The 24,621-nt window shown below is 41.2% G+C and overlaps 1 protein-coding gene across 8 annotated transcripts; it reads right to left on the reverse strand.

The window, feature by feature from the left end:
• Positions 1 to 223: 223 nt before the first annotated feature.
• Positions 224 to 24,307, reverse strand: tnk2a (tyrosine kinase, non-receptor, 2a). Of its 8 annotated transcripts, none has more exons than XM_086306702.1 (22): positions 24,234 to 24,307; positions 22,557 to 22,626; positions 14,912 to 15,074; positions 14,687 to 14,757; positions 14,200 to 14,400; positions 13,316 to 13,465; positions 12,803 to 12,898; positions 12,404 to 12,585; positions 12,194 to 12,320; positions 11,950 to 12,096; positions 11,703 to 11,797; positions 11,136 to 11,330; positions 10,378 to 10,469; positions 10,222 to 10,266; positions 9,904 to 10,139; positions 7,367 to 7,570; positions 6,652 to 7,271; positions 4,530 to 4,668; positions 3,840 to 3,935; positions 2,842 to 2,969; positions 2,221 to 2,277; positions 225 to 1,670 (listed from the first exon to the last, which is right to left on the reverse strand). In XM_086306702.1, exons 3-22 carry the CDS (start codon positions 15,072 to 15,074, stop codon positions 1,664 to 1,666), a joined length of 3,051 nt encoding a protein of 1,016 aa, XP_086162828.1. In that variant the 5' UTR covers positions 22,557 to 22,626; positions 24,234 to 24,307; the 3' UTR covers positions 225 to 1,663. The 8 variants fall into 8 exon arrangements, 6 of the variants coding, with proteins under 6 accessions (XP_086162823.1, XP_086162824.1, XP_086162828.1 ...); XM_086306701.1 differs by having other exon boundaries at positions 24,128 to 24,306; XR_015131066.1 differs by lacking the exons at positions 22,557 to 22,626; positions 24,234 to 24,307 and adding an exon at positions 17,110 to 21,474 and having other exon boundaries at positions 224 to 1,670; positions 1,954 to 2,277.
• Between the last annotated feature and the right edge of the window lie 314 nt (positions 24,308 to 24,621).

Consider the following 24,621-nt stretch of genomic DNA (forward strand, 5'->3'; position numbering starts at 1 on the left):
AGCCTGATTCCAGTGTCACATCGTGCTTCAGGGTCCACTTGCTCTGGTGTAAACAAAATAGTTTTAGGGGGATTTTTTCAGTTAATTTGACATTATTTAATCAAAGGATTAGTTTATCCCATTAAAATCAGACTTCCATATCCTTAACATCTTTGCCAACCACATATGTAGAGTTCCATCTCCGCTTTGTGTCTTCCAGTCTTCCCGCTGTATCCAACTAATGAAATAACCACAGGAAAGCTTTCAGAAATGAGATTACAGTTTATTATAAAACAACGAAGGCCATATTTGCATTTTACATTTGTAAGCAACTCAGATTAAACAGTACATTATAGTCAGTGTCACATTAAACAGATTTCATAGTTGAGCTTAACTGAATGCTTCACACATACTGAGTTATGACTGCTATAAACATATTCACCAAGCTGCTACCACCTGTCTGAAGTTTAACTTTCCAGTTTTGTTGTTTGTTTTTTTGTAAAAAAAAAAAGAAACTTTTCCATGTAGCTGTTAAAATTTTTAATATCTGCACACGCATTATGAAATTTGGCATCGACAGCACGTAGCAGTAGCCCACTAAATCAAGTGCGTGACAGGTTCTTCAGCATGATGATTATCATACAGCAGAATCACAGTAAGATATAATAACCATGAGTTTAAAGTAGCAGTAGATATCTAATGTGCAGAGATTTGACTAATACCCTGTATCCACGAGGAAAAGGTAGGAATATTCCTATAATAAAAACTAAAGACATCACTCAGAATTCCTGCTGTTGTAAAGCCAGAAATGTTTTGCTTAAAGGCAACCTGTGGAGTTCTTGAACTCTCAAAGCACTATGAAGCAGTTTTTACGATTCACATTGCAATTTGCCAGTGACGGCAGGAAAGACGACGACATGCTGGGATGTGAAGAATGCAGGTTTCAAGACTTTTGAATGCCTTTTTACATGAAAACTCCACGTGGAACCTTTAAGACACAAAAATACAGTAATAATAATAATATCTGATATGCCTTCAGTCATATCAACATTTTCACTTCACTGATAGATTGTTCTTCTGACCAGCAGTTAGCATCTTTGTTGACATGCTCGGTAAAATGTTTTATACAACATTAATTGTATATTTTTCCTAAAAGTGCAACTATACGCCAGCTCATACCTCCCTGATTCTTTTTGACAGCAAAAAGCCATTTGACATTACAGTAAGCTTATGCACACACACGCACGCAGACACACACACACACACACACACACACACACACACACACACACACACACACACACACACACACACACAGGCCTCTACAACAACCTCACAACCAGAAAACGTCTGCAGCAGCTACCAGCTGAAACAAACTCTGGATTAATGCAATGATAAAAAAAAAAAGAACCAAAAAAAAAGATAAATAACAACTGTTCAAGTAAATATTGTGAATCATGTAACAGCTGCTCCTTTAGGTTATAGTGAGCATGCGAGTGACACAGGTCAGGTAGTAGCAGGTATTCACACATGCTGCTTCAGAGACGCTTTTTAATGGTCATTAAAAAGCGTCTCTGGTCTTTGGAGCAATGAGTCATCCTGCCGACTCTGTGTCAGCGCGCTGATCCAGATGAGCTCGGGAGCTTGTCAGAAGGTGACTGCCGCTCAATTTGTCCTCCTGCTCTCACTTCCTAAGAAGCAGAAAAACAATGTACAATATCAGCTTCTTTGTTTAGGATTCTGTACAACAGCAAACAATCGCTGAACGCTGAGTGTTTAAGCTCTAAGCAGGGCTGAAAAATGAAGCCAAAAACTGCACTTCCTGTAGTGGCCACTGGAGGTTGGCTAGAAAAAAAAAAGCAGTGAATCGTGTGTTAAAATTCCTAAACTTACAGAACAAATAAACATGTTGCCTCTACATCTACATTTCCTGTTCACAGTTACTCATATTTCTAACTAAGCTCACCTGCTCACATTTTTATTGGGGATGCGTGAATGACAGATGGATTTTTACGAGGCTGCTGGTTTTCTGTTAGCTGTCACCACAGCAGAATATGACTTGCTGACCTCCTCTTGACCACGTTTGTGCTGTTATTTTTTCCTTTTTTCTTTTTTAATTTTTGCAGTGTAGTCAACTGTACAAACAGAAATCCAGATACTTTATCTTACTGCAAACTTAATAGCAGGAGTCTGTGTCTGTATTTTACAAATCAAGCCTGCAAGTCTTAGTGGATAATTTACCTCTGGCTCCAAAAAGCTCCCACATTCAGCGGTTCCACATACTTTTGACACTGCCCCCTAGTGACAGTAGCAGGTGACAAAAGTTTATTACTTTGATGAGACAATGATCGCCGAGTGTCAGCTGTGTCTGAGCTGACATATAATGATGCTTACTGTGGACAACAAATAAATGAATGACAAAAGCAAAATCCATAAAGTTAGATAAAAGTAAAAATGAGAACTTGAGGTTTTATTTTTTTATTTTTTTACAAACACTCTTTCCAATATGACCAACTGAAAATCTAAAATAAGAAAATTACTTGAGAGATTATTTTAGCTCAAGTTCTTTTTCTCACTGTGTCAACAAGTCAGAAATTTGACAGCCACAGGTTAAGAAGTGTATAAAATCTTCCTTAAAAGCAACCGGAGCAGCAGTCTAACAGGAGGATGGAGGAAGCAGATGGATCGTTAGCACATTTGTGCTTGTGCTGTCATGTCATGCTGACAAACTTAGCGGCACATTAAAAGCAGGTTTCAACCTGGGAGAGACATCAGCCGCTACAGACAGTAGTAACTCAGAGCTCAGTACTACAAAAAACAAAGTGGGCATCCGCTCTTTTCTGTCCATTTACTGTTGATTACCTGTTGCGATGTGGTCCGTATGTGTCCAGCATGACCGTGCTGGCATGTTCCAGGTCCCACTGGTGATGCTGCAGCAGCTCCTCGCACTCGGCTCTTGAACGCAGCCCTAGCCGAAACAGCTGCTCCACCTACAGCGCAGATGGTGAAAGAAGCATTTTAGACACGTGATTTACCATCATTGTTTTTACTACATTTAACTCTCTTCTTGCTGTTCTGATGCTCTTTTGCAGCATGAACACTGGCTTTCTTTAGCAACAGAAAAGCTCCCACATCCTAACCTTTATGATGACAATAAACTTTAGCTACCTATGTACTTCTCAAAAGCAGAGCCACTGAATCGCTTAAATGTTAAAATTGAAAGAAAACAATTTAATCCAGTTTCATTAATTATAATAAGACCTTTAAAAGCACAGGACAAAAACAATCAGTAACCTCCCTAACTCAATGTGTGTGTTTACAATCCCTGGTATACAACCCTCTTTCAGTTCTATGGTTGAACGTGTCATTATTAGTCTTGTCTTTATGTAACAAGACTAAGCCAAAATGTAGAATCAGCATGTGGAAAGCTAAGTACACCCCATGATTTAATAGCTTGTAGAAACACCTTTAGCAGCAATAATCTGAAGTAATTGCTTTTTGTAGGACTTTATCAGTATCTGACATCACAAGCTTGAATTTTGGCCCGCTCTTCTTTAATAGTTGCTTCATTGAGGTTTAAGTGCATTCATTTATGCACAGCTCTCATACCTTCCCACTGAGGTCTGGACTTTCGGCTATTGCAACACATTGATTCTTTTCTTTTTCAGCAATTCTGTTTTCAATTTTTTACTATGTTGGATCACACAGTTTACAGAGCAGTTCATGGTCCATCAGTAACTGCAAGAGGTAACACACTTAATAGCTGTTAATATGTCACTTTTTTGCGCTCTGATTCATTTATATATTCTTTGTTAACGGCAACAAATAAACTAGGAAAGTGTATAGACAGACAGTTGCACCTTTAAATGGTTTATGGCCTGAGGGATGCTCCACTCGTGGCTCTGCAGAGCAGCCTGACACTCCTCTATCGTGACACCGTGCACAGCTCCTTGGACCTGACAATCAGACAATAAACTTAACGTCATGTTTGCATTTTAAAGAAGTGCAACTGTCATATGGATACACATGAAAAGAAATCTACTTTTATTTCGGAGAGTAACTCTGCGTGGGCACATTTGTTACCATGCTTGTACAAAGAGAAGAAGTGACAAAACGAGCAGGTTTCCTTCTTTTCAAACTCTCTCAGTCACTTATGCAATGAATCAAACTGTTTTTAAATTAGCCACAAGCCCCTTGAAGTTTTTCCCTAATTCGCAGTCCCAATGAAATTAGTAATAAAGTTAATGATTTTCTTTTTTAATATTATTCTTCCTCAGGTAATGTTAAAACCATATGAATATGATTCAAATCTGCAGCTTTTTGAGCATTACATTCTCACAATTAAAAGCTTTGTTGATAAAAGGATGTGAATTCAATAAAAAGGGACAATTTAGCTTTTCATGTGTTATCTAGAAATCAGTGACTCTAATTTGTCTGCCTGTGGAAAACAACAGCATTCGGTGTTTGTCATTTCTGTGACTCTCAACAAATAAAAGTTATGACTTTTTTGTTTTAATAGAAAAAGTGACATTCCTTATGATCTCCCTCACCTGTGTGATGCTCTGTTCCCGTTGAATGCTGGGAGCTGCAGCTCGGCCGTTATTGTTGTTGTAGGAGGTGTTCGGTTTGGCTCCACTAGGGTGCTGCTGCATCATAGGTTTGACTGCCGCCATGTTGGCTGCTCCGTATCTGTTAAGAAACATGAAATATGGCATATGAATTATTTTGAATGGTAAATGGTCTGTATTTGTATAGCGCTTTACTTTGTCCCTATGGACCCCAAAGCGCTTTACACAACATTCAGTCATTCACACACTGGTGATGGCAAGCTACATTGTAGCCACAGCCACCCTGGGGTGCACTGACAGAGGCGAGGCTGCCAGACACTATTGCCACCGGGCCCTCTGACCACCACCAGCAGGCAATGGGTGAAGTGTCTTGCCCAAGGACACAACAACCGAGACTGTCCGAGCCGGGGCTTAAACCGGCAACCTTCTGATTACAAGACAAACTGCCAGCTCTTGAGCCACCATCGCCCCTTAGCTGATGATGTTTCTCTGTGAATGACATCTGAAATTTTACTGTTGCACTGAAGAAATTCTCGTAATAATAAGTCTCTGACGACATTTTCCAACTATAAAACATTTATTTAGCATAAGCTTTTATTTGCTTTCATAACTGTGTTACTTAAAAAGTTGGGATGCTGTGTAAAATGTCAAATTTCTCATTAGTTTCTAATTACGATTCCTCTGTATCTTGTTCCAGTTGTACGTTACTTTTGGTTAATTTCCCGCCGGTGCGACTGTCTGCCCCACTCTTATTGTCTGCTCTTTTCTGGGATTTTTTTGTTCTCTGGGTGAAATTGCATTGTTGATGTCAGAGGTAAGAGGAGAAAGGCCGGACTGCTTTGAGCTGATCAGAAGACGACTGCATGTCAAACCTCCTGTCCACTCCTGTCAGCTAAAAACAGGAAACTGACACTACAGTTTGTACAGGCTCACTAAAACTGAATTACTGAAGATTGGAAGACTGGCGCCTTGTCTGAGGAGTATATTTCCGCAGCAACATTCAGATGGTAGGGTCAGAAATCATGGATCCATCCTGCCGTGTATCAACAGTTCAGGCTGGTGGTGGTTGTGTAATGATGTGGATTATATTTTCTTGGCACCAAATGAGTGTCACTTAAACACCACAGCATACATGAGTATATTTTGCAAAATGAAAATGAGTAAAATGTGGCCTCCACAGTCACCACGTCTCAGTCCATTAGAGCACCTTCAGGATGCAGTGAAACAGGAGATTGGCATCACGAATGTGCAGCACCTGTGTGATGCTTTTATGTCGATATGGACCCAAATATCTGAGGAATGTTTCCAGCTCCTCGTTAATCTATGGTATGAAGACTTAAGGATGCTATGAAGGACAAATGAGGTCCAAACTGGCAAGTGGTTGGTGAGCGCAACCACTTGCCAGCTCCTCTTTGTCTTTGGTATCTGGTTTAAAAGCTTGCTTGTTTTCTGTATTGGGGTCCCCCCTGAACTCAGCACACAGATGTGAGCTTTGTTTCAACAGCTTGACGACAAATTCAAACAAGCTGAAAAAATATTCTATTACAACAAATGCTAATAAAATAGCAATGCCTCATGCCAAGTGATTTGATGACTCACTTTAGCTCCTGATCTTCATGAAAATAAATAATAATAAATAAAAATTATGTCACATTTCAACCTAGGTGTTATTCACATAATAGTGGATATTTTTCACTTGTTATTTACCTTGTGGGAAATTTGGAAATAAATATATCCGTGTAAAGTCAGTAAGCGCTGAAGAAGGAGCACACGTGCCATTTAGTTAGTGTCACGCAATGCTGGGGTTAATTGGATGATCCCTCACATGCACAAACACCCCAGGTACGCGTGTACCATTTCACTTGATTGGTCCCATGTTATCAAGTCCTCAAATCCTCTTTTTTTTTGTAGGGTGCAGTGCTGATGTCAGAGCCATAAAAATCTCTAACACTGAGCTGGCAAAAATATAATGTTACCCCAACATTACATTTGAGGACTATTTTTTGTTTATACATATATGCTCTGGAAGAAATATAAATTATCAAGGGAACAAATTCGTTTTTTGCTCTCCACCCATAAAAATCTGCCTCCATGAAAAACTCACCTCTCCAGAAAAGCTGGTCTCTCCGGCAGTGGGACGGGGGCAGAGCTCTGCGAACTGTCAATCAGTGAGGAAAGGCCACGCCCCTCACGAAAGGCGAGTGGATCCAGTAAGGACGTGGAGGAGTACGATGAGCCAGGAAGTCCTAAGCGTGAGGAATGGGATGAAGCTTGAGGCAAAGAGGAAGACGACGATGGAGAGTTGGAGGACAGGAGTGGACCCAGCAGTCCCGATGCCCGACGGGGCGAGACGGTGAGAGGAGGAGGTGGCAATGCTACAGGTGACGAGGAGCGGGAGCCTGGCTGAGAAAAGGCGTGGTCTCTGGGTGGGATCTGAGGGGGTGTGTCATCTTCGTTGCCCAGTGAAATGGAGCTGGTGCGTGCTTCTGGGTTTATGGCACGGGCGGAGAAGTTGTGTTTGGAGGGACGCAGAGGAGGGACGGGACTGCGAGGAGGCAGCACAGGCCTGTCCTCAAAGCAGGAGGCAAAGGAGGAGGCAGACGAGGGAGATGGAGGGGGAAGATGGATCTGTCGGTGCGGGCCCAAAGGAGCCAGAGGCATGGGGAGTGGGGAGGAGGGGAGGGAGCGGCCTGTTGCCATTGGAACCTGCAGCTTCACCATCACCTACATCAACAGAGAAACAGCAGCTTTATGTTAGCTTGGGTGATAATTTAAAAGTAAAAATCGATCCCGAATGGCATTAATACAGCTTTCACTACCTCCCTCTGTAGCTCCTGGAAGAGGTCAGCTGACTGGGATTCGCTCCTTCCTGTCAAGCCACCACCAGCGGATGAAGAAGCTTCTTCAGTCAACCCTTTGTATATGGACCGCACTTCCTGGTCCTCTGATTGATCCTCAGCCTCTGCAGTAACTTCATCGTACGCTGGCTGGGGGAGAGGCCAGTCCAGAATGGAGGGAGTGTCCTGAGAAGACAAATAGATACAAGGAAAAGTTATCCAACGTTATTAAGATTTTTCCTGCATAACAAAAACAAAGTTTGAGCCAGAGCCAAAAGGAAATCATCACTGCTGCAGTAATATTACTTCTTTGTGTTCACTGGGGTTTGAATTACTCACATATGTCGTTATTAATTCTTCAGAAATAACCAGAAAATGCACCGATTTCCATCAAATCATCATTACATTTATATTTATTTATGCATAGTTACCCACTGTTGGTCAATAAAACCTGACTTTCAGCCAGAAAATCCTGAAAAATTGTTTTGCAAAGGTCTGGCTATCCTCTTTCTTTCTTTTTTTTAATGTTCAAGCCAAGATATTAAGTTAACCTTGTTTAGCTAACAGTACAGCTCTGTTTAAAGAACTATTACAGAACCCAGAAGTTGGAAGTGGTCATTTCTGGTTGACCTATTAAGGTCCACCTCCTCCAGGGTTAGAGTTTTGTTTTAGTCACAAGTTTCAATTATTCAATATTGTTATATTGTTTGTTTGGTGGTGGTGGTCACCAAAGGTGATGAGATGGCTTACAGGGAGGAGGTCAGCGCCCTGACACACTGGTGCCAAGACAACCATCTCACCCTCAAACTCACAAAGACAAAAGAGTTGATAGTGGGCTTCCGGAGGTGTAGGGAAGCACACACTCCCATCACCATCAACACCGCTGCTGTGGAGAGAGTGAGCAGCTTCCGTTTCCTAGGCGACATCTGGCGAGGGATCTCACATGGTGAGTACACACAAAACAGTGAAGAAGTCGCAGCAGTGCCTCTTCTTTCTCAGGAGTCTGAAGTGATTCAGCATGAGCCCCCACATCCTCAGGACCTTCTACTGCTGTGCCATTAAGAGCATCACCACGTGGTATGGCAACAGCACCGGTTACAACTGCAAAGCTCTCCAGAGAGTGGTGCTGTGTTCTGAAAGGATAATTGGAGGTGGTGGTGTTGCCTGAGGAAAGTGGGTAGGATCATCAAGGCTCCAGTCACCCCAGCCATAAACTGTTCAAACTACTTCGGTCAGGCAGGAGGTACTGCAGTATCCGTCCCGAACCAGCAGACTGAGGGACAGCTTTTTCCCTCGGGCCACCAGACTGCTGAACACTGCATAGACACCTCACTCTCACCTACCGGAACTTCAACACTATGCACTCCATAATGTACATATATGCCATTTTTGTGCACAATATTCACACTGCTGACCTCTGTATATTTTACATATATGTATGTGTACACACACACACACACACACACACACACACACACACACACACACACACACACACACACACACACACACACACTTTGGCATAGATATTACTAATGTGCATACATCCTTAAAATTGTACATATTTATTCTTATAATTCTCACATTCCTGCTCTTATATTTGGCTTGTTTCTTATGTTTCTTGTATTTTTTGCACACCACTGTTGCCTGTGAAGCTTGCTCACATGTGCTGTACCAGTGTACCAGTAATGTGACGTGACACTAAAAGTGACTTGATTTGTTTGAAATGCTTTTCTATTCCCATGTGAAGCACTTTGTAATAGCTTCCTGTCTTAAAAAGTGCTATATAAATAAATTTTACTTTTACTTCAAAAACTTCAGTATAAATATCATGAAGCTGCAGCTTGGTCAGGATGATTGAAGGCAGACTGAAGGTATGAGGTGGAATTGCTGTGCAACTCCGCTGAAGACCACTAAAGCGTGAACGTGTACATTATCAATCAATAAGTACTGATCATCCATCACATTGCACGCGCCTTGGGTGAATTCAAGTGGAAGGGGTTATTTATGACATTTCTAGGCCAAAGGTTGGACCACTGTCTCTGGGAAACAAGACAGCTCATCATTTGTGAGTACTGGCAAAGATTTCAAGCTGTGTGTGCACCACCTACACTTGATTGAGGATACTGCCATGCATGTGGCCGTGTAAGGTCCCTCGTGTCTTGAAAACCTTTGAACTACATCACAATCATTGTTTAGTTGTAGAGGGTGAACTGAAAAGATCAGATGGCTAATTCTCCAGATGAGCTGGGAATATAAGACCCCTCTGCTGTGATTACAGGATGGTTCCACTCAGGGAGTGGGTGACATTCAAAGAAAGAAAAGAATCATGCCAACCTCAGCTTGATCAACCCTCAACAGTTCATTAAAAGACAGTTCTAGGCCATAATGAAAGGGGAAATGGGACTCATATTGGTCAATGCAGTCTTGAAGTCACATTAGGTGAAGTAAAAAAAAAAATCTCTTACTAATGAGGGTAAGAGCATCAACTATTACAGTCTGACTCAGGTCTGAGCTACCTTTAGGGTGTCCTCATCCAGCTGCCGAGACTCAGTGAGCGGAGAAGGTGTGGTAGAGCTGAAACTGTCATCGGTGAAGTCAATAAGCGACACCTCGCTCTTGGCTGAACGCACGCCTGTCCCCTCCCACGGCCGAAGCTTCAGACCTAGGGATGCTCCCAGCTTCTTCAACCCAGACGACGCGCTGGCGTCTTCCTCGTCATCGTAATCGTCCATCACAGAGTCGTAGAACGGCTCTGGACACACATGAAACTCTAGATTTAGATAATTGCTTCTACTGACATGCATGTGTTTGAAGGATTAAAGAAAAAATCTCACTCTTGAGCAGAACGGCAGGTTGGGGTGGACGAGGGGGAGGTAGCTCTGATAAAAACAGACAAAGGCGTTTAGGTTCGATTTGACATGCATCGGTGTAACAGAAAAGTTAGATCACTATTCAGCAAAAATACAGTCTCACGGCACAAATGAATTTACTCTTGGCACGGTTGGGAAGTTTGGTCGGTCTCGCAATGCCTGAATCCATTCCCAGGACATCAGGAGGGTCCATGGGGTTCCCCAAGTACAGGCTAAGGAAAGAAAATCATTTTTATGTAATAAAAGTTTAAAATTGAAAATAAGTCCAAGTCCTGTCCTTTAACTCATACTGAAGATGGTTGAAGCTAATAAACATACTTGTTAATAACATGTTAATAATCCCGTTGTAGGAACTGGAACATCAGTAAAATTATTTCACTACTCCTCTATTGTTGCAAACAGTGCAGTGATGTGGACGTGTCTTCTAAAATCCTCTAAAGCTCAACAGCAAAACATCTGTTAAACTATGCATGATACACAGCTGCCCTCTAGTGGGGAGCTGCAGTATAGGCAGTCTTAAAATAGTACATGCATGGTTTCAGTTAAAACGCAATTTTAGTGCTTTGGCTTTATGTGATTTTTCTTCTTTCAAACTGATTTTTTTTTTTAGAACTGTTATCTGTTCTCCTGCCTTATCATTGTGGAATCCTAATGTAAATAACACAAATCTATAAATCCTCCTTCCTAACCTGTTTTAAAGAAGAGTCTATTCTGTAATAGATTCATTTTCCAGTCTTCTATTTCTGCGTTCTGGACTTGTGGTGGGACTCTAACATTAGCCCAGCAGCCTAGAGCCATCCATGGACGCAGAAAGCACAGTCACATCTGACGAAGCACACTGTATGACACTACATTACTGTAGGTACTGTATCATTAACCTGTCTATGCGGTCTGCGTGTCCCCAGCTCCTCTGGGGGTCTGTGTCTCCATGTCCAGTGTGTATAAAAGAGTGTTTAAGTGGCCGGCTGATGTCCTGGGCGGAAAGACCGGCGACTGACGTCACTACATGACGGGGAAACTGACCAACACGCAGTGTGCGCCTGTTCTGACCTCGCCACCAGTAGTGCTCTGCCCTGAAAACACACAAACAGGTATGAAAACAAGGTGGTGACTGTCCTACAGTAATGTGCATTCTTGTAGCAGTACACGTTCTTAATTGCCAACTTCTGGGTTTTAATTTAGTAGTTAGGTAGTTACAGACATACAATATATACGATGCACACACGCATATTAATATGATAAGGAAGTCATAAGATTATAATTGCAGTAATTTTCTACAATGTAAGGAATCCAGTTTCAACGGGAGATCCGTTGTGTAGTAGGCACTTACATAAGCACGACTCTCAAACCCACTAACCTGATTAAGAAACTGCTTGCTCTCTCAAAATCAGGCTAAAAGGATGCCTTACAGGCATGTTCTAGCTAACAAAACATCACACACTGACCTTCCTTCAATGATGGTGATAACATCATTCATTGTAATCTGGAGCTTGTCTTCCTCCTCAAAGTCCTGCAGGGCTCTCATATCTGTGGGCATGGTCTGCAGAGCACACACAGTGTCGTTAGTGTCACCAGCAGAGTCAAAGACAGCCTTTAGACATGGAATACATACTTGCAGCCAACAAAGAATCGTTTCCTAAAGCACATTTAGTGATTACGATCGACAGTGTTTTACTCAAACTACTGTGCTACCTCGAGCAGGAAGTCTCTGAGGGCAATGAAAGTTGGTCTGTCTTCAGGTTTGGGGCTCCAGCACTGCAGCATCACATTGTAGATATCCTGAGGACAATCGTCTGGTTTACACAGCCTCTCAGCTTCCACGTCCACCTTGTGAAGGATCTGTAAACCGACACATAAATAATGGCGTGATTAGCTGAAGCTAATGAATAATTCATTTATTTTATTTTTTATGTCAGAGGGTTGTTCAAAGATGCACCTGGCTCCCATTCAGACCCAGCCACGGCTCCTGTCCGTGGGTGAACATCTCCCAAAGGGTGACCCCAAACATCCAGGTGTCAGATGCGTGAGAGAAAGTGCGAGACTTCAGAGACTCTGGAGCACACCTGGAGAGATCGGTGAAAAACAACTGAGACGCTGAGATAATGAAACACAGATAGTATGTAGAGACAAAAAAAGTCACTCTCACCATGGGAAAGGGATTTTGTGGCCTTCCTCCATGACGTATTGGTCGGTGTGTTTAGGCAGTGCCCTCATTAGGCCAAAGTCTCCAATCTTCACAGTTTCATTGGTGGACAGCAGCACATTACGGGCTGCGAGGTCCCTGTGGAGGAAACGCTTCTGCTCCAGGTAAGCCATCCCACAGGCCACCTGTGGAGAAGGTGTGGAGTGACAGATGGGAGCATTTTTGCATTCTTACACATGGGAAATGTCATAAAATAGAGCTGTATCTCCAACAAATAAATATTTAAATTTAAACAAATGTACAAATATTATGGAAACTGTACTCAAGAAAATCTAATTAGAGAGAACAGTGTGATAAAACTGAATTTCATTGTGGGGTTTTTTCCTTTCGGCATTAACTGACCTGCACGCCATAGTTACACAGCGAGGAGATGAGGATGTGACCCTGCCGCTTTCTGAGCCGATCCAACAGGGAGCCCAGAGGAGCCAGCTCAGTCACCTACACTCCAACAAACAAAATGTGCTCAGAGCTCATTGTGTTTATGTTTTGTGCACTGCTTTTAAAATATATAATCCCGTCTGTACTGTTTTTCAGTGCTTTTTTAAAAAATATGTTACATCTGGAAGCGGCAAATCTTTAACTTGTAGACTGTGTGAACTCTTTTGTACTTGAATTTCCTCTGTGTGTGGGAAACACTGATCTTATATTCAGGGCTATTCTAAAGTAGCCAGACCTGAGGCAGCAGAAACTCCTGCAGGCTAAACTGAGCTTAATAGCTCTGAAACATTCAGCGTAAAATCACTGAAAACATCTGATAGCTCAGCAGCTACAATGTATCGACTGTTGGAAATAAATCAAGTTCTCAAAAAGAGGACAAACTCCCTCTTATAAGTGTGTGTGTGTCTCATGGATTACCATCTTCATAGGCTGTGTGAGGACGATGCCATACAGGCGGATGAGGTTTTGGTGGCTCAGTGAATGCATGGCATTCACCTCTCTGATGAAATCATCCAGACCGTCTGAGTCCAGTACATTTGATTTCAGGCATTTTACTGCCACTGACAACTACAAAGAAAAGGAGAGCTGATTTTAGAGAAACCTCTGTAAAAAATAAATAAGTAAATCACTTTGTGGAGTTCAAATGGGATGCTCTAACTTAAGAGGAAGTGACAAATACCCAGCAAATGTGTCCTTTTGGGGCATGTGTGGCCTCGCTGCGGGCAGACCCACACAACCCACAGTGGGCCGCAGAACACGCGTGATATTTCAGAAAATGAAAGATTGGACTGATAACATTCACTTCTTTTTCAGTATATCGATAAGATTCATTTTACTAAAATGGTTTGAATCAGTCACCTTCTCTCAGCCTCATATTTCTGACTGTGTACTAAAACATGTTCTGTGTTTTCATCTTCTCCAGAATAGTCACATTTCCTTGTATAATGTTTCTTTTTTATAAATAATATACCAGCCAACATGCCAGTGTGGGCCCTCAGTGGGTAGCTGTGGGTGAACTGTGGGGCTGCAAACCCACATTTATCCTACGTGGGCCCCTAGTTGGTGTGCACACAGAGCCCATGGCATCTTTGCCCTTTCTACCTCCTACGTAGGTTTTCTCATGCAAGGAGACTACGAGTTGCCCACAGATATATTTCTTACAGGCCCAAAAGGGATAAACTGCTATGGGACCCACATGCTTAGCCTAGATGGGACCCAAGTGGCTTGTTTGTGGGCAAACACACCCTGAGCCTCTATGTCATACATTCTCAGCTGCCTCATACTGTGTTTCTTCATCTCACCACTCTGCCATTGGGTGCAGTCCACTCTCCTCGCCGCACCACCCCGAATGTCCCGTCTCCAAGCCGCTCAAACAGCTGAAGCTCCGACTCTCTAATCAGGCAGGTGAGCGCGGCCCCTGACTCACTACTGGCCGGGGCCGCGGCAGACGATGCCCCGTGGGGCTGCTGTGTGTCAGCGTCCGGTCGTTTCACTGGAAACACCTGCAGGGCCAGAAACTTCTTATGCATGCGAACACGCTTGATTTGAATCTGAATGAATCTAAATTAACCTATTTTGATAAAAGACACACATAGACCATGTGACATAACATGAAAAAATAAAATAAAATTAGAATCAAAGCCACATCAATACAAACTAAAATTCCTTTTCCTAAATATTCCTGAGGGTGAAAGCAGACATTTTTACAAATGCAGCTTATACATGAATATCATATTGTGAGATTGCAGCCTTGCTTGAGCAACTTTCAGGACAGGAGAGGTACTGCACCTTGCTCATCCAGGATTTTCTTTTATAAAGGGCTCGTCTCCTCTTGACTGCCTCCCAGAGCCTCCTCTGACCTGGACCAGCAAAAATACAAACACAAATAAACCTGGATTTTATTGTATGTTTATAGTGTATTTTTCTAAAAGATAACACACAGACACATCTGATATTTGTTTAGATTACCTGTTTATCACGTAGGTTTGGGGTGAAAAACACTTAAAGAGGTACCTGGGCGTCCCATGCCGATCTTCTCCAGGTCTTCATTCTTGACGTAGTCAAAGTGTGAGAGTCGTGTGACGTTGAGATCATCACGGATCCGAAGGAAGTACTGCTGCAGCTGCACATCTGTCAGCAGCTCCAGCAGCCACTCTGTGCCCTCCTCACACTGCATCTACACAGCAAACACACATTTCACCTGCATCAGGATGCATACAGTGCTGTTAACAGCCTCCAGTTTTAACATAGCTCTGCTTATGCGATTGAATTGTTCCATTACTGAGCGTGATGTTAATGGACCCCATTAATGGGCACACTGTAATGTGTGCTCTAAGTGCAGGAGCTACTCTCAGCTATGAAAAGCCAAAATGACTGATGGGATGTGACATCTGCAGCACCAATGTAATGATTAGATATCTGGAAAAGCATCAAGAACAGAAAACAATAAGTGCTCATATTTTAAGAAGCTGGAGTAAGAAAATTTGGGGCATTTTTACTCCTGAAAATGACTTTCAAGATTCAACAAACACATTTTCTGACAATTGTTTAGGACGCTACTGTTTCATCTTTTTTTGCAGATTCCCCAGCAAAATGTACTTTCTGCTGCTCCTTTATTTCCCAAGGGGTAGCCAAAGTGGATAGATCTGCATATTTGATTTGGCACCGATTTTACGCTGGATGCTCTTCCTGACGCAGCCCTCCCACTTATCCAGGCTTTGTGCAGACACGAGGAGTACACTAGCTTGAGACCCCTTAAGGCTGGAATTTGTGTCTCGAAGCAGGAGTCATTTTTGCATGTGCAGCAAATGTGCAGATTCACAGATTCACAAGTTGAAAGACCTTTAAAGTTTTTCACAGACTTTAAATTATTAACTAAAACCAGTTTTGCACCATTTCATGATAAGCAAACTACAATTTCCTCTTAACTAATTGCTTTAATTGTATACCGTATACGGTGACAATATACTACAACATTTACTTTGCCTTAATCTAATGTCACTCTTACATACAAACTTCACTTACTGATGTCAAGCCTAAAACCAACAGTGGTTTAATTTAGCCAAGAAAAGAGGAGCTAGCCAGGCTCTATGTGAAAGAGAAAGATCCAAGTAAATCGCATCTAATTAGCAATATTCTGTGTTTGTTGAGGCAGAATAAGTGAAGTGACAATTTTCTTGGATAATTAATAAAGATACAAAATGTTCATTAGATCTTTAGAGTGTTTGTTAGCGTTACCTTTACAGCATTTGTCTGTAACTGTAGTCTACAGTCTTTGTTAAGCTAAGGTAAACAACCACTAGCTCTAGCTTCTTGCTTTTTGTATAGCTTCATCCTAATATTTCAAAACTATTAAAAGATGTAAACGCATTAATACAGCGCTGTCATAGAGCTCTTTGCAAAACTAAACTTTACCCTTGGGAGCAGCACATTAAGCACAGAAACATGTTTGAGTTGGCTGAAATCCCCACTCCATAGACAAACGCATGTTCAAACAGCCCCAATTGTGGAACCATGACTTAAGCATTGGACTAGCATTAGCAGGTTCGCTCTGGATTCAGGACCCCAACACAAAATAGTTAAAATTTAACGGAAGCAACATTAAGTGTGAAGGCTTTTGTCTGCCATTCACAATTAAAAACCAGAACAAACAAAACAAAACAAAAAAAAATCCAGGCAGAGGTACGTTAAAATTTCAAAATGTTGACCTACTTAATCAAAAGTAACTTTAAATTTTGAGATACTCAATCAGTAAGTCAAAATTTTGACATGAAATTTTGAGACAATAACCCAAATTAACTTGATATTACCTCTGCAGACATGCAGAAACAAGCTTCCATAATTAAGTGGCAGGAATACATTTGTTTGCTTGTTTGTTAATTTATTGCTTTATAGTCAATTGCTGTTGGGTAATTTTAGACCCTAAAACTGAATTCAGAATGAAGTTTTTTGGTTTAACTTATAACTGGTGCAGTTACAGGGTTCACAAAGTAGACACTGTTTTTTAAACCATGAGGATACTAAATAATTTAAACAGACATCAAATGAAATCTGGTGTCTGTTGTAAGATTAGACCCAAGATCAATACACCTGCATCCCCACACCCACACTTATATTCATAGAAAAACACTGAACAAAAAGACACAGACATAGTGTAATTACAGCCAGAGAAGAAGAGATGCTGCACATCCACCCACAACTTCAGACTTTACCATTTGTCCACCGACACTCCTGTCTCCCGCCTCTTCATCCTCCCCCTCCCCCTCTCCTCTGGTGTAGGGGAGTCGCTGGTACATATAGCTCTCCCCCATACTGCAACAGCTCCTCTTGTCCTTTTTGTATTGAGCCCTCCTGTTTCTGCGCTATTCAGAGGAGGCGTTAGCTCTGCTGCCGCGCTCCCCCTACTCCGAGTCTAGTTTGCTAATCTCCTCTCAGCTCCATGACCTTCTCCGCTCAATCGATGCGCGCATGCACAAACACGGACACAAACGCACCGGGAGGCATTTGACGCCACTCTCTCCTGTCGTATCACCTAAAGCTATCTATAAACTCCTTCACTCCTCCCTCCCACTGCTCCTTTCTCTCCCTGCTGACTCACGACTTCCCGCAGTATCGGACACCTCCATGCTTCTCCGTCTCTCCAGCTTTTCCTCCTCTCCTCTTCATCTCCTTCTGGCTCAGCAGCCAAGCCCACTGTCTGATGTTAAATAATTCAGCAGCTCTAATGAGAGGGCGAGTGGAAGAGGGAGATCTTAGAGGAAGGAGGGGAAAGACTGCAGATAAAAAATAGGTGGACAGATGGATGGTCAGGCTGAAGAGAAAGGAGATGGAGACAGTTCCCAGCATGCATTTAATAGATTCTGACATGCAGATGGCATAGGCGCTAAGCTCAACCCAAACAAGCAGAACATTTCTAAAAGATGGTAACGTGATGTGGCCATCAATTTCAGGAAGTGTGAGAAACGTTGCTGAAATCTCTCATCAAGTAAAAACTGTGAAACAGTCACTGATTGCAGTTTGGCAGACGAGAGGATTTCCTGCTTTTCTCTGTTCTATATTAACCGAGCACAGTACTGTTTCAGGCAGATCATGAGGTCAATCTCAGTCACAATCCAGGCAGATCAGCTGATCTCAATCCCAGATCACATCAGCTGACGCCTCAGCTGATAAGCTTCCGCACATCCAATTAGCAAATCTCATATAGGGCGCGCTATTTAAGCTGCTTCAGATTGTGTACAGTTCCTGCATATCTGCAAAATTTACATTACAAACCATCTCCACCCCAGCCTCGGGGGGTGGGGGTCTTGCTCCTGCTCTTAGAGATGTGTCCCAGAATAAAGCTATACCACTGAATTTAAATTAGTGCAGATGGAAGTCACAATCCTCCTTTTACTACAGCAGTCTTAAATTATAGTCCTGCTGTGAGTCAAGACAACCGTAATTTGTCTTGACTCACAACAAGCAATTAAGATAGTTCTGTGAGGCATTTAATCACTATTTAATTAGAGTTTAATTGATCAAAAAAACACTGGCAAAGAATGGAAAGGACAATGGCTAAGGAGCCCAAAGTGTGCCTAGAACACATCATTACACCACCACCAACCTTAACTGCTACACCCTATTCAGTACCTGCCATCCGAATGTCACGGCAGAAATCGAGGCCCATCAGAACAGGCAATGTTTTTCCAGTCTTCTGTTGTCTAATTTTGCTCAGCCTGTGCGAATTGAAGCCTCAGTTTGCTGTTGTTCCTGTTCTTAGCTGACAACAGTGAAACCCAGTGTGGTCTTCTGCTACCGTAGCCTATTTATTCAAGGTTCAATATAATATGCATTCACAGATGGTCTTCTGCTTGCTTTGGGTGAATTCTAAATCATTACCCAAATTATCTGGGATATCACTCATTCCCTCTTTTATATATATTCCTAAAGAGTTCACTTGCAATAAATATACAATTGTGCATATAAGCTACATTGCCTGTCATGTCTAGGTGCAATCCTAACATCAGCAGCAAACACTGCATAGCCTTTATGCATTTACTGTGTACACTCATACTGTTTATAGCAAAATATAATTTATTAGTCAGTTTTAATTCATTTGAGCAGACTTAAAACAGATGTTTTAGCTATTTAACTAGATTAAAAAAAAACCAAAAACATTTCACGATTATCAACAACATATGGATGCTGGATCAGATATAATATCTGAAAATCAGAATATCAATTACTCCATGAGATAATTTATTTTCTATGCAGCTCTAATTATTGTGGAAAACATTTGATTGTTTTTTCTCTTCTTTTCTTTTTGAATTTATATTATTAACATAAAAGGATCTCAGTGTGGCTTTTTCTTTGTTTGAACTGGTTGAGAAGTGGGTGGGCTGCCATATACAGTTTCTGATCTGATTACGTATATCAAAGTACATCTTGTTTGGCAGTTAAAGCCGTTAACAGTGTTGAAGTGCAGTGCTGCAGATCCTGCTGTAATTCAAAAATGAAAGAAAGGCAAATGTGAGAAACTGGGCTGTTACTATTAGCAACATGTGACAGCAAGATGAGCTAACTGGTGCATGAAGTCACTGGTTGGATCATTCATGCTCATGTATGAGTGTGTGGGCGCATCTGCGGCCTAAATGAGGACAGAAGCAGATCTTTCATCTCTGCACGGCATCATGTGTTTTATTGAGGGTGATGGTCCAAAAATAGGAGAGCTAAATTTAGCTTATGTTCAGTGGCAATAGGAGGGAAGTGGCTGCTTAATTTTTCTCTCATCTTAGCATCAGATATCTGAGGTTCAATCGGGACTGTCAACGTGCACAGATGAGGATTTATTCTGCATATTTCATCCCTGGCCCGTCCTGGTTTAGGCAGAGCATGATATGAATTCAACAGCACCTGGTAGAATTTCCTGCCATATTTGTTTGTGTGTTTCAATATTTCTGATATAAGTCACCTTAAAAGAAAAAAAAACACTGCAGGAAAAGAAAGCTTTGAGATTCATTCAGCCTGTGCTTTGGAAAGAAAACAACAGTTTTCTTCTGCAATTTCATAACTAATTCAAATGTTACACCAAATATTTGGTCACTAGAGTTAATGAGATAAAAAGTTTGAGGTTTTGGTTTCTTTCTGTGAAAGAGGCCACAATGCAGCAACTCCAGCAACACTTGAAGGAAGATGAACAACTTTAATAATTGACCAACGCGTTTCGGCTTGTGGCCTTCATCAGGGTCATGAGGTGTCAACATGATTTTTCTCATGATCTTGTGTAATTTAATCGCTTGTTATATGATTTAAAACTGATCCAAATGTTCCAGTCAAGAAGGGAAATGTAAACATGATTGTGATTTAATGCAGGTGAAATATTGCTGGTCTTACTGCAAACAGATGAAAATTAGTAAACTGAAAAGTAGGGCTGGGCCATATCATACAGTTCATAATACTGGTATAATGTTAGGAATGATAAGAAAATGTCGATATTACGTGCTGCACAATAATGTTTAATATTTAGTAGCTACTGTTATATTCCCATATATCATCGTGATGTTGTTTATTCTATTGCTCTCGTTTTCTTCTGCTTGTTTTCTTTTTTCTTTCTCAACAGGTGATCCAGGTGATCGATATATGTATTTTTTTTTGTCTGCTTATTTAGTTGGTTTGTTTTTTTGCCCTTTATCCCCGTCCCTCTTCTCCACTGTTTTTTTCCCCTCTTCTTTTCTCCCTTTTCTTTTCCTCATTCAAGTCTGTCCCATATCTAGCAAGTGAAAATAAAAAATAAATAAAATAAACAATAAAAGGTGAATCAAATAGACCACTACAGCAAGGCTGGGATGGTCAATTTGGTAAAGTAAATCCGTTGGGCATCTTTCCTCACCTTTAGACAAGATTTCTGATGACAAAAGAACCAAACGGGACAGGCGCAAAAAAAAAAAGGAATGATAACAAAATGGAATATGGCGATAGAATATGGGTAAAACGCGCATGTGCAGTGCCTTTGTTTTCATACGCACATGGCAGAAAAAGTAAGGCAGCGACGGAGAATGAGAAGGGCGAAAGCGGATCGTTAAATGAAACGGATGAACCAGAATTGGTTTGTAAAAATGCTGCAACTTCAGTGGTGTGGAACTGGTTTGGCTTTCGTCCGTCAGATACACAACAAAGCACATTTTTTGGTAGAGCATGCAAGCGGCCCGTCGTTATTACCGTGTTTTTCGGAATCTAAGTCGCTCTTAAAATTCTTTGATTTTCTGAAAAATCGACAGTGCCTTATGTATGAATTCTGGTTGTGCTTACTGACCTCGAACCCATTTTATGTGGTACACAGCGCTCGAAAATCTGTCAAAAAATGTTTTAGTACAACTTTGGTAGCTACGAAGCCACACCGCTTGATGGATTGTCCGAGCATTATGGCTACCGTAGTCAGGAGCCTCGCTGAGTGATACGTGCTGTGCTTCAACATAATATTACCGTATTGTGTGTGTATAACCTGTATAACCTTAAGTTTTGTGGATATTTTACATGGTTCTGCTCAGGATATGTCGGCCAATTTCCACTGGAAATGCCTTTTGGTTAAACTGTCAGCAAGGAACCCTTACATTTTTATATAACTTTAATGCACATAAAAAAAACAGCTGCTTGTTTAAGTAAAAATACATTGATGGGGGTTTTTTTTGCACTAATAAAGTTGCGGAGTTGTAAAGTTTTTTGTCTCGCGTCAATTATATCGTCAGTTATATCATTATTGCAAATTTTCAAATATATATCGTGATAAATATTTTTGGCCATATTGCCCTACTGAAAAGAGTAAAATATAACTGTCACAGCAAACTCCTTATAGAAACAAATCTTACCACAGACATTTTGGTCATATCTCTAGGCGACTAAATGGATGAATGAGAACCATAAGCTCACTTTCAAGGGTCAGCAGGATATAAATATAAATATTGCACGAGTTTGTTTTTTTTAGTTTAGCTTATACTTTTACCACACATGCTGAAAGTTACACATTACAGCTTCTTTAACAGCTCAGTCCAAAGTTAGGATATGATCAATGACTCATGGCTCATCCCATAGACACAGGAAGCTGAGAGGAATAAGGACACTCAGCTGATTTTTTTACTTCCATAACAAATGGATATATGTCAGTGCAACAATATGATTGGCTGTTGGGAGACAGGTGAGGTTGACGGCCATTATTAGAGTTACAAACTTCTCATATTCAGGATTTGTTGAGTCTCGTGTCTCTCTTTTATAAAGTCTCTAGTTTCAATAATATTACTGGGGAGGCCAAACCATGACTCATAATGTTTAACTGTATGTTTCCAATCCAGGTATGCAGTGTATTTGGAATAATTTCCATGCTAATAAATGAAGCTGAACAATCAGATTCTTTCTAGATGTTACTGCATAGTGAATCGAAATCTGATGGTTCTATGTGTTGAGAGAGATGAGGCATTAGTAATTAGTAGGAACTGAGAATGTACATTAATATTTATTCCTATAACCAACTTCCAAATACACACAGTGCTAGTCCAAACAGCTCCAAACCATAAAGATCTGCACTTCTAAAGGTAACCTGAGGCAGCAGAGACCACCCTCAGTTACTTTGAGGCATTTAGTGGAATTGGTTGTGAACGGTCATAATGTTTTGGCTTATCTGTCGCACCCTGCAGGGGTCCTCTGGTGGAGTCACTGGAGGTCATCTGGCTGCAGCCATGGATGAAGGGACTCCACATCTACACAAAGTTAAAGAGAGACGGAGAGCAAGTCAGTGTCAAAACTATTAACAAGAAAGGAAAAAAACAAAACACTTCAACAAAAATTTCCATCTGCTGCTGTGAAGAGAGCAGCAGAAAAACTCTCAGAAGCAACAGCCGGTAGAAATTGTGCAGGAGGTGAAAACGAGCACGCAGGAACAGGCTGTGCCCATATTGTCACCACGGGGGAGGCTCAGACAGACCTGCTGCCTCATCGCTGAGAAAGAGTGTAGAAAGTCAATTGTTTGAGAATGAACTCTTTTAAAAAAAGATTTTAAAGTGTAAAATGATTATTTTAGGGTTTAAAATTGTTAACTGTTTGAATACTAATTCAAGTGATCATAGACAGTCTTTCACACTATTGCATCTCATTAACATATGGCAGGAGGTGTGTTTGAATTCATAGTGTACAGGATTTTCTGCATTTCACAGCTGTTACTTTACTGACTGATTGACAAATGCTCTCTAGTCCAAAAATGACTAATGAATGTGTTTGGTAGTTGAGTTTGTAATCTTTCTCTACTTATATGGTAGTTTCTAATGCGTCCTCTTAAGCAGGAGTGTCAGAACTAAGGCCCAGGTCCAGAATCGCTACGGCAAAGCTCAGGCCCCCTGGAAGGCTTTGGAAAATGTGAAGGATACATAAGTTTTGGACTTTAAATAGTAGATAAAGACTTAAATCAGATAAAAGTTATTGTTTTTTCACTATCGACTGTTGAAATTTCAAAACAAATAATACATTTTGTAACCACAGAACAGTCTGTGCCCAGAACTTTTTCTGTAATTTTGCCCTTTTGCTTATTTCTTACAAATTAAGCTCAAAGTTTAGTGGTAACGGTTACTTTCATTTACTACAGCATTTTGTTATTGTGTAGAAAAACTGTGCCCTACTGCTGAAACTGCACTTCTTTTTTCTTATATTGAGATATCTCAGATTGAACGTGTAGTTTACACTGACAGAAAGAGGTCTGTTCTGATCCAAGTGGGCTGCATGCGGCCCACAGTGTAAAATAACATCCCTGCCCTGCAGAACCACACCAGACATTGCAAGACTATTTAGTGCAGCTGCACACTGATAAACTGACATGTACATATAGTGGGCTGGCCCTTTATTCGTGACTAAAGATAAGATTGCTTTATGTTTTTGTAAAAGTTCCACATAAAGTTAAATCAGTCAGATAAACAGTTGAGAGTAAGCAGATAGCATCTCTCTCATGCTGAGAGCAGAAAAGATTTTAATTCATCTTCTCAGTCAGTCAGCCTAAAGCTGATTAGCCCTAAGTGGACACACACTCGTCCCAATACAATGAAGAGCCAAGGCTAATAATATTACACCCCCTTTTTACACTGTTTTATACTTTTTCCACTATTGTTCGCTTGTAATTTTTTTATTTATGAACTTAACGTGTTTGTTTTGGTACAACATGTACAAAAACCATATCCAAGAAAGAGCAACAGAGATGACCCCCATCGTACCGACCTAAAACGACGGGCTTTCCGGAGGGGACTGTCCCTCTCCTCCGGTCACTCCTCACTCTGCCCGCCGTACTCAGCCGTGCCGTTTATCGGGTATCTGTGAAATTCACCTGAACCGTTATCTCCGTCTCTTTCCTCCGTTAATTCCGGGACGCTTCCCAGTGAGCGTGCAGGGATTTCAGAGCGTCACGACACGTCAGAAGACGGAACTCGCCAAAATAACAGCACATCTTGTTTAGAAATTCAACTTTCAAAATAAAAGCACACGTTACAGAAGTTATTTTATTTCCCGCTAATTTTTACGTCCTCTTTACACACTTTACCATTACTTCATTAAATTGGAGGCAAGTATTTGATTTATATCGGTTGTCCGATGTAGGGTTACTTGCAAAACTCTTGAGGTACACCAAAAGTTTCTCTAAAAACAAATTTGTCTTTTTAAAATTATTTTACACAAGCTACAGTCATGATTGAAATTTAAAATTATTAATGAGAAAA

The sequence above is a fragment of the Aulonocara sp. 'chitande type north' Nkhata Bay genome, linkage group LG9, assembly GCF_057382095.1.
Source record: "Aulonocara sp. 'chitande type north' Nkhata Bay isolate Kocher_YH1m ecotype deep benthic linkage group LG9, A_spYH_male_GT1.1, whole genome shotgun sequence".
NCBI classification, from domain to species: domain Eukaryota; kingdom Metazoa; phylum Chordata; class Actinopteri; order Cichliformes; family Cichlidae; genus Aulonocara; species Aulonocara sp. 'chitande type north' Nkhata Bay.

Coding starts and splice junctions, on each gene's coding strand:
- tnk2a (XM_086306697.1), bottom strand. CDS start 17,208: ATGGGGGAGAGCTATATGTACCAGCGACTCCCCTACACCAGAGGAGAG. Junction 10,140..10,221: donor ACCTGCCGTTCTGCTCAAGA/GTGAGATTTTTT, acceptor ATGTGTGTCCAG/AGCCGTTCTACGACTCTGTG. Junction 2,970..3,839: donor AGGCCATAAACCATTTAAAG/GTGCAACTGTCT, acceptor TCTGCGCTGTAG/GTGGAGCAGCTGTTTCGGCT.